This window comes from Cantharellus anzutake, assembly GCF_015039405.1.
Source record: "Cantharellus anzutake strain C23 chromosome Unknown EI90scaffold_235, whole genome shotgun sequence".
NCBI classification, from domain to species: Eukaryota; Fungi; Basidiomycota; class Agaricomycetes; order Cantharellales; family Hydnaceae; genus Cantharellus; species Cantharellus anzutake.
The window spans coordinates 77,472-87,831 of NW_024067185.1; the positions used below are offsets into that span (position 1 = coordinate 77,472).

Sequence of the window (10,360 nt, forward strand, 5' to 3'; positions counted from 1 at the left end):
ACCTGGCCAACATGCACGACCGGATCGAGGAGTTCCACAGAGCACACCCAGATGCCCCAGGCAGAGAGCGAGAAAACCCCCTAGCCACTTCGAGGTGAAGCAGCTTAAGGAGGGGGTGATGTCAGGGCATGCCGCCCCGCTCCGCGCTGCGCCCTCCCGTTGCCCCTCTTTCCTCCTCCCTCTTTCACTTTGTCCTTTGTCTTCCTTCTTCCCCTCTCTTCTTTCCTTTCTTTCTTTATATGGACGACCTCTCCCCTTACCCATGTAGCACAGACGTGTCTGACACCGAGTACTCTGTGTGGGTACTGTGCTGCCAGATATGCCGTGCATCCTCATTTGTACTTCTCCCCTCTGACACTCGGGATCGCCTGCGGAGCCATCTGCGATACCCTGGCTCCACCTGGGCTGACATGGCACCCCCCACATGACCTGTTCCTGCCTGTATATAAACCGAGCCGAAGCAGAACCAAAGAAGCAGCCTTCTTCTCACTACTGCTTCAGGCAAGTATCTTACTCCAGCTTAGTTTAGTTTAGTTTAGCCTTCCATTCTAATAACAATCACTACTGCTTCAGCCTAAGAAGCCAGACAGGGATGTGAGCCCAAGTGAGGGCCATTCGCTATACATTCCCGTTACTCCACCGCTGCCTGAGCCGCTACCCCTGCCTCTCCTGTACTGTCCCTGACAGCACCGCAGCCCGAAAGGGCAAACCAAAAAAGGCCTAACTGCCTTTGTTTTAAAAACATTAGCATTGTCATGGCCATGTATTCCGGCCCGTTAGCCGCCTGTCCCGATGCCGCCCGAGCCCATTCCCGCTATGCGAGCATGAGTGCGAGCCCCAACCCTCATCCCTATTCTCCTTGAGGACTCCCCGCTCACTCTCCACTTGCCTGTGGTTCCCCAATGCTAGACCGACTCCCCCACTGCCACACCAACCTCCCCACCCTGAGTCTGCCTCCAGCACCGCGCTGAGCACAACTCCTCTACCCTGCCCACTTGGCCCCTACAGGGCCACTACCATTCCCGCACCCAACTCCGGCCCAACTCCGAGTCCAGCGCCGCTATGGCAGCCCTATGCTCCTTCCTTTATTTATCTGTTATTGTTTGTTTTGACCCTCGGTCATTGCCAGCCGCTGTGCGGCCAACCCCGCTCCTTGTTCCCTTTTGCTTCCGGACCCCTCAGCCTTTGGCCCGGGTCTGCTTCCATTCTTTCTTTCTCCCTATATATATCCTGTATGATACTTTATTGTACCTTAGCTCTAATATCGATTTGACCATGACCCTCTAAGTCCTGACCCCAACAAGGCAACCCCAGTCAGTCTGAAATGAGGGCCAAGAGACAGCTAGGGGGCACAGCGCTCCTTTAGAGTCGCTGAGGCCAAATGCCCTACCCTTGGGCCTTGTTTGCAGCATCATGGCCATCACGGCCTATAGCGGCCTGCAATGGCAACCCTTGGTGCCGACCCCGGACCAGTGGCTAACAAGCGTCGACTTCGTCATCGTTAATGATCAAATTTATGGAGGCCTAACCACCCCATTAATTTTTTTTCTCTTCTTTTTCACTGTCCAGAGGCCTGACCGCCTCCACTTATATTCTCCTTTGCCACCACAATAATCGGTACAAAGGGTTTAACTACATGTGGCATTATGTCAGGGCCTGGCCCTCATTCCGTGATGGGCCCAGGGGGATCCTCCTAGTCGCTGGGGTATCTAGTCCCAATCCGAGATCCTCAAACTCACTGAGGGGGCTAGCCCCAGCCTTCACAGGAAAAGAGTTGCTGCGCATTTTGGGAGTTGCTAGTTACACTTGCCTTCACAGGAAATGAGTTGAGAAGAAGGGTAACCTTCTCAACCTCCTGTGACACCGCTACAAATGGGAGCCAGGAACTATACAGTTTTCGGCTCTTTGCCGACTTTCCATAATTGGCACCCCCCCCCCCCTGTGGGAAGATTCTGGGCAAGCAGCTTGCCCAGAAAGTTCCCACGGTTGTGGCTGTGATGGTTTCTGGGCGAGTAACTCGCCCAGAACGTTCCCACAGTCTGCATGCATGCGGGATTGTGGAATAGTGAAGGGAAAAATAGGAGAAAATAGGGGAAGGGTACCTGAGGGTGTGTGGGGTCAGGGGCTGTGCCCTGACACATTATTAGAAGCTCTTTTTTCCCTACCACCTTACTTCACAATGAAAGCCTGACTGCTTTCGTCACAAAAGCCTAATCACTTTGCGTTAATTCTTACCCAAGAGCCTGACCGCTTTGCTTTACTCCCCTTTGAACCCCTTTTGTTCTAACTTCATTGGTGATGACCGACATTGAAAGGCCTAACCACCTTTCACCTTTAACTTACAGTAATGCCACTACTGGTTGCCCCGAGGCCTAATTGCCTTGAATTTCTTTATGTTTCTCTTGAATCTCTTGGACCGTTTTTTACATTTTGGTACACGCCTTCCTGTTGCGATATTAATATCGCAAGGGAGGAGAGCGTAAGGAAGGGAGGCTGCTTATGCACCCCCTCCTAACTCTTTTACTTTGTCTTACTCTTGTTATCACTTGTAACATAGTCTATTATAATCAGTTTGTAACTTCGCGCAACAGCGCTACATTATTGTATATACTCGGAGACCCTGCAAGCCGCATAGGCTGCATGTGCTCTTCCCCCCCATGTATATAAACCTTGCATGCGGGCAAGTCAAGGCTTTACAGCCTTTACTCCCCCGTTGATTATACAGCCTATTATAGCGTATCTCTGACGGACTGGGAGTGTGAGGCAATACTCACAACCACTATCATCTTATCATCTTACAGTGTAGGGGCGTTTGAAATCTTTCTTTGTAAGTCCCAAAAACTCCCCGCTTTCCAAAAAGACCAAACCCCCCGCAAGTGGACGCCCTAGGAGATCATTGATGACAGAACCAGTAACTTAGGCATGAACGTGAGCACGTCAAGTGTGGAACATTCATGTGATGGGGACATAGATGTACGAATCAAGGATGTGATGAAAAAAGGAATCAGCCGAAGGGCGCCAGCCCGCCTGCAACGCAGCTCATCGGTCAAGGAGGAGTGAGATAAATGAGCGTCAGCAATACCGATAATTGATGCACAACGAATAGAGATAGGATAGCGCGCGATGACCATGAAGCGATGGAATCGACATTGGATCAGAAAGGTATGTCTGTGTGTGAATAGGGGATTTAAAAGATGAGGTAAGATACAGGTATGCCGCGTAGGCATATAAAAGGGCAGGTCAGAAGAAGGGGAATGCACAGAGGGAGTAAGTAGCGACATAAGTAGCTGCCTTCAAACATCGATGAGGTAAGCTGGAAGGGCCAATCAGAGCGGTTCGAAACCTGGCTTCGGGGTGAACCGAGCCAATCAGATCTCGTAGATGACCCTCGGCGATTATTTATTAGTTAGATATACTATTAAGGAATCTCTCTTAGCGCGGCGTTCCAAATGGGGCAACCCGCTCCCCAGCAGACGCAAGAGGGAACTGAAAAACATAAGATTTTTGGTCCGTGCGTATTGATACGCATGCAAAGAATGAAAATCTACGTGAGGGAACTCCTAGCTGTGTGCTTAGTCACAATCGGGGACTGCCACATCCAGCACGACGTACGTTCCGGATAAGTAACCCGCATCCCAACAATTCCCGATGAACGCTGAAGCTCGACCAGTGCAATAGAGTAAACAGACTTACTACGGGCTGTTACCCATGCCGGCAAATGATGAGTACCTAACTGAATCGAATACTTAAATCTTAATAACATTACCCACAACCAACCAACCTAAGTAGTAGAATTCAGTCTGCCTTCCGTCAAGGCGCTAAATAAAGTCGAGAAGAGTTGCTTGCATAAAGTGCGTTGTACTAGCAATTTAGAGATAAAGGATTTTTGAACCCAGAAAAAAAAGCTAATGTGCATGAGAATTTTTTGTTTTTGGAAGGCTGGGGCCGGGAAAGATCTCGAGTGGACAGAATCGAGAAAGAAAAGTTCAGACTACTGTCCGTCTAAATCTGTAGTGATACGAGAGATCACAAAGACGAAAATATTATAAACATGCATGAAGCCTAATACTAATATAGTGAACAAAATAAATAAGGTCAACACGAAAGAATTCGATATTATTGTTTCTGTGTATTGGTGTGTGTGTGTGTGCGCGCTATATCGCTCTCCTCCATTAGGATTCCAGCCTTCCCAGTGATGCCTAGTGTCGGTGGTGTGGGTAGTTGGGGCAGGGGGGAGCCAGACGTTTCCAACCGTGCGAATCCACAAGGAGAGAAGGGATATGACAAACGAGGAGAATGGATGAGTGGATGAGAGACGTAGAGGGGGGGAAGCGAGACTTGCAGCAGGAGTGCCAAGACGAAGGATGTGAAGATGTTTACTAACTGATACCGAAATTGAAGAAATGATAAGAAATGAGAGGGAGAAAATAGAAATGCATCCTCTCCATTGAGGGTAAGTGAGCTCTATAAGCGGGGATTCGAAAAAGAAAAGCGGGATACGAAAAGTCGAGTAACGGAAAGATCACGCGCAACTTCGAAAGATGATCGAAACTCAAGACGGATTAAAAAGCGAGAGATGGGAAAAATGAAGAAGAAGCCAGCATGCGAGGACGAGTGACGAGCGTGGGGGGCTTGGGCCTAATCGATCGCAAGCCAAACCAGAATTCACAAGCGAAAAGGGTAGTCTGAGGGAGAGAGAGAGAGAGAGGTTTTTTTCCCCACCCAAAGAGAATCATCCTTCACAATCACTCTGATCCCCTTCAAACCCAAAACACCCAAACGACTCCTAATCATCGTCGCTCCAGACTTGAAAAGTTGGCCTCGACGACCTCTCCATACGAACGGGAACCTCCTTCATCACCGTGTCCCTTCCGACATTCGCCACGGACGATCTGGAGGGACTAACAGTCACCATTCCCAACCCTAACGAAACGCGCCTGGCCCTACCGAACAACACTTCATCATCCTCATCCTCCTCCCCTCCAACGCCAACGTCAACGCCACCACCCCTACGGTCAAGACGACGAAGGCCAAATCTCCCACCAGGAAAACCAGCATCAGCACCAGCACCATCATCATCATCATCGCCGTCTCCGTCATCATCGTCGTCGGCGTCAAACCCACTCCCTTTTCCCGAAACCATGCCACTCGAACCAGAAGGGCTCGAACCAAGGGATGAAGAACAGGAAGAAGGGAAACCCACTGGTCCTGGCAGTCCCAGTGGTCCCCCCTTCAACCGACGACCCCCCGAGAACGACGTTGAAGAGTAGAACATAGTATCCTGTGGTTGCTGCTGCTGTCGGTGGTAGTGCTGGTTTGCAATGGGCGTCAACTTGAAACCAGATTCTTCGTTCGCCGCTCTGGGGTCCATTCCCACTGAAGGCGGCGTTCTGTCTGCCACACGATGATTGGAAAATCCAACATCAAAATGATCCGCATCACCACCACCACCGCCACCAACAACACCGAGGCTAAACGACCTACCACTGACCTCGGATCGAGGAGACGAAGAAAATGTGGACGAGATGGGAGAAGGTAACTGTCTCTGCGGCAGCGTTACCTGTTGCGGTCTCAGCATCATCGCATTCTGGAACGACCGAGCAAAAGAAGGCTTCGACATATCACGACTGAGCGCCACTGGTTCTGGCGCCGCCTTCACGGCGGCCGCAGTCGAAGACCGAAAGGAAGGAAGGAAACTCAGACCACTGACATTGTTCGAAGATGACGAAGGGCTGAGCGATGAGAAGGATGATGCAGGGGAGTGTGAAGAAGCAAACGGTGATGACGATGAGACGGTGCTCGTCGGAATGGTGGTAGTGATAGGCGGAATGACACTGCTGCCACCGGATCTGAAATGAGTACTAGTAGACAAAGGACTGGAACCGGGGAAATAAGATTGAGATGAGGCTGAGAGAGGTAGCAGCGAGACGTTCGTAGCAGCTCCTGAAAGGAAATAGTTGTTGGACTTAGGATTAGGCCCTACTCCGCCATCGGAGATGGTACTGGGCAAGACGGAAGATGCAAGATGCGGACCAGAAGAAGTTCCAGCAACATGCGCCGTAGCAGTGGGAACACCACCAAGAGACGCTTGCGCCCTCGCGGCCTGATAGTATGGAAGCGCCATATTCTCAGGCGGCCCAGTGGCAGCAGGCGCCAGAATGCCCGCAGCTAATTGCTGCATCCTGGGAGGCAAAGGGGCCATTGCCATCGCCGGCCTACCACCACCACCACCGCTAGCAGAAGCCGTGGCGCCAGCAGACGGAACACCAGCAGATCGCCCGCCAGCCAAATCCAACCCAGCAGCCTGAATCTTGGCGGCATGAATCACGCTCGCCAACACTCCAATTTTCTCCATCTGAGCCGCCGTCCCAAGTCCATCCAAATTCCCATCCGCGTCTAAAACAAGTGATTGACAGGCAATGACGTCAGAAAAATTCAAGACACTTCTGTCATCCTTAAATAGGAAAATGGGAGAAAGAACGCGAAAAATGACTCAAAATGAACCAATGTTACGAAAATAATAATAATAATAAGCAAACAAAGATCCAGTCATTTACTCACATGGGAAACACGACTGACAGACTTTCCTCCTTCTCCAATTCGTATACCCACACACCCCACAGAACCAATCACCCGCCTGCGTCTGAACTAAAAACAATCCATCATACCAAACCACCACAAAAAAACAACAAAACAAACTCACTAGGTCCAATATTCCCCGTGTTCATAATAGGCGGATGAGCCCCAAATTCCGGATGCGGACGAACCTGTCCAGGTCTGTAGTCATAATAATAAATAAATAAATAAATAAATAAGAGGAAAAAGAAAAAGAACCACTCACAAAGGAAGAGGCATACCAACAGGCCAACTGACCACCACAGGATTCCCAACCACATACGAAACGTTCATCATCCTCCACCCTTGACTGCCCTGATTCACGATCGATTTCCCATCGGGCGTAAGGACCGTTTGGTGGGTCGTCGTCGTCGGCGGAGCTGGAGTTGGAGCTGGTTGGATTGGCATTCCCGTGGTGGTACTTGTGATGTTGTTGGTGTTGTTGTTGTTGAGGAGGAGGGTGGTAGGGTTGGTGGCGGCAGCGGCGGTGGCGGTGGAAAGAAGGCAAGAAGAGGTAGTAGGCGGGACTCCGTTGTTGACGTTGACGTTGACGTTGACGTTGTTGGCAAAGAGCGAGGAAGAAGGATTTGTTATTGGAGTTGTCGTACCGTGAAGTACGTTCAACAAGTTGTTACGGTTGTTGTTGTTGTTGTTGTTGTTGATAAGGCTCATATTATTCGAGTTTGGCGAGGGTCTTGTCACACTGAGGGGTGAAAACGGATAAGGATAAGGACAAGGATAAGTGGAATGAAGATGCGGTTGAGATTGAGATCGGGGGAAAGGACCGCGATGACTTGGTGGAGGGGAAGGTGGCAATTGGACACCACCACCTCCTCCTCCGCCACCACCTCCGCCGATGGGCTCTACACGGGGCTGATCCGTCTCTAGAGCTTGGTGGGCCCTCGAAGCAAGATACTCAAGAAAAAGGGAGGACGCAGCAGCTTGATTCGCAGAAGCCATAGTCGCAGTTGTACCAACACCAACGCCACCAACACCACCACCAACACATCCACCCCCATTCATCACCGCCAAAGGTCGCATCGAGTCCATCCCATTCCCATTCCCATTCCCATTCCCATTCCTCTTCGCTCTAGCCTCTGCAATGAGTCCCCTACTATCAGGAAACACCAAATTCATCCTCCGAAACTTGGACAAAGGTTCTAAATCAGAAAGTAAAGCGGGTTCGATGGATAGGTACGTGGAAATGGGGAGGTAGGTCCTGAGTGTTGATATAGCATGTTTGGCCTGTCACCCAACGCCAACGCCAACGCCAACGCCAACGCAAGACGTAAAATTTTTGTAGTGTTCGGTTTTCCGGTTTCCGGTTTTAGCGGATGGATTTTGGCGCGTAAAAGAAAAAGAAAGAGAGCGTTAACGGCCGGTGTGGGAATTTAGGGGAGGAGAGAGGGAGTTGAGGCAAGTGGATTAGCGAGGAGTCAATGGAAGGGAAACGGAAGAAAGAAATGCGAAAGAAAGGGAAGGTAAAACCAAAACTCACCGCTTCATGCGTCTCGAAGACTAGCCACAATTCCGTCACGTCCGCATCGTTCACAACAGGACCACCATGACCACCGCCACCGCCACCACCAGCACTACCTGCATCACTAGCCGAAGCCGGCGGAGGAAAATTGTTAGCCTCCTCGTCATCGTCATCGTCATTGTCATCGTCGAACGAGGAGGAACTATCGACGCTGTTATTGACGCCAGTCGAAAAAGACCCATTACTCGAAGCAGAAGGAGGAAAAGAAGTTAAACCACCAGGGACTCGGAGTCCGAGAACCTCCACTGGTTTCTTCTTCTGCTTCTTCTTCTTCCCCGGGCCCGCCGCCGTCACACCGCCGCTCCTCCCGGTCGTAGTCGTAGTCGTAGTCGTAGTCGCATCGATCGTGATCGTCGTCGTCCAAGCAGAAACCGGTTTAGGAATCCCACGTTCAGCCAGAAGAGCAGGAACGAAATGAACAGGGGAACGTTCGAGATCGAACAAACGAACGATTTTACTTTTGGTAGAGATGAAGAGGTGATCGAGCCTGTCTGTTGCTGTAGTGTTACTAGGACTAGGATTGATGGTGGTGCTAGCGGTGGTGCTGAACTGGTTGGGATTGTTGGAGTTGGAGTTGGAGTTGGAGTTGGAGTTGGAGTTGGAGTTGGAGTTGTTGGAGACGGTGGGATGAGGGGTGGTGGCGGTAGTGGTGCTGGTGCTGGTGGAGATGGTAGAGAAGGGAGACGGAAGTAATGGAGGATACTGCGAGGAAGATTGGTAGAGGACTTGTTGGTAATGATGATTGAGCGGGGGGAGAGGTGGTGGTGGTGGTGGTGGTTGTCGAAGAAGAAAAGGAGAGTGGTCGATCATGTTACGAGCACGAGTACCAGAGCAGAAGTTCGAAAAGGGAACCTGACGATCGAATCCATTTTCGACAGTCGTTGCAGTAGCAGTAGTACTAGTAGTAGTAGCAACGTCAGTACCAAGATCAGGAAACCCAGGACGAAGAGGCAGATGGCCGTTCGTGCGAAAGAAGGTCGAGGACATTGATCAAGCCCCCCTCCACCACTGTTGTTGCAAGAAGGTAGTACGTGTACCGTGTACCGTGTAGTGTGACAGAGAGCAAGAGAGGATGATATAGGTAAGAGGAGGGGGGAAGGGTTTATGCCAAAACACGTTTATCGTTTTGGGTTGTTTTTATAAAGTAGTCTTAAAGTGGAGAGAGAGAGAGAGAGAGAACGGCGCTATATTTCGTTACACGAGGGTTTCTTTCTCCTGTTCATGAGAGGTAACATAATACACACAAAGCTTCGAGTTCGTTAGAAGTACTTTTGGTTTCAGATGAAAGTTTTTATTGCCCAAATCCATCCGAGTAAAAGTATGAATGGTAGTAAAGTAGATCAGGGATTGCCAGAACGGATTTTCCAAGTCAGGATATGATCGATCCATAGCAGAGTAACTTGTAAGTAGTCAGCTGAGGATTCGTGGAGTCGCTTTTCCAGTCATGAATTCAGATTCATATGCCGAGAAGGCGAACCCGAACCCGAAGGCGAAGGAAGGGGAGTTCTTTCCCCTTGGACATTCACCCATAGTTATCGCCTTGAATGTATGCCAGAGAGCTGCCGGAATGATATGCAAAAGTTCCCAGATGATTGTTTACTCTACTCGGGGGTTCCACGCACCGAAGGTGTGACCAGAAGGAACGTCCGCACACACACACACACAACGAAAACAAGGTGGAGTTCGGGGAGTGGGAATCCCTAAGCGAATGGATTGAATCGAGATTCAATTGAATTGACGACCGACCCCTCGGCACCTTCCAGTGTAGTGGTGGCGGCTTCAATGCCTTCCACTTTGAACTCGAGAAAAAGGAACCGACCTTACCCCTTTACGGTATCATACACATACAAACCAGGGATTATCACATCTTGATAGATAGATATATCTTCGACGAGCTCCAACAAAACATTCTTATCCTGCCAATCCAATTGGATATGCACACGGTTTTACGTTATTACAGTAGTACACTCATACGAATACTACTTTTTCGTTTGTTTCCCAAATGCCGTATAATTAACGACGGGCAGATCATATCAAGACTCGGCATCCAATTGCATGGGGGATTTCAATGAGCAATGGAAAACGTGTGTACGTACACATATCACATATATCCTCCCCCTTTCCCCCGCCACACGTGTATGTTCCGCATGGGAACATATGATTCGTAAACTAGCGTCCAGCGCCGCTAGTATAGTGCGCCAAGCT

The 10,360-nt window shown here is 50.0% G+C and overlaps 1 protein-coding gene across 1 annotated transcript; it reads right to left on the reverse strand.

Annotated features, from left to right (window-relative positions):
• Window positions 1–1,644: 1,644 nt before the first annotated feature.
• EI90DRAFT_3295482 (uncharacterized protein) lies at window positions 1,645–2,433 on the reverse strand (the record flags this gene model as incomplete). The annotated part of the gene is made up of 4 exons (XM_039067457.1): window positions 2,236–2,433; window positions 1,805–2,039; window positions 1,740–1,758; window positions 1,645–1,709 (listed from the first exon to the last, which is right to left on the reverse strand). Exons 1-4 carry the CDS (start codon window positions 2,307–2,309, stop codon window positions 1,645–1,647), a joined length of 393 nt encoding a protein of 130 aa, XP_038907760.1. The 5' UTR covers window positions 2,310–2,433.
• Window positions 2,434–10,360: the final 7,927 nt, after the last annotated feature.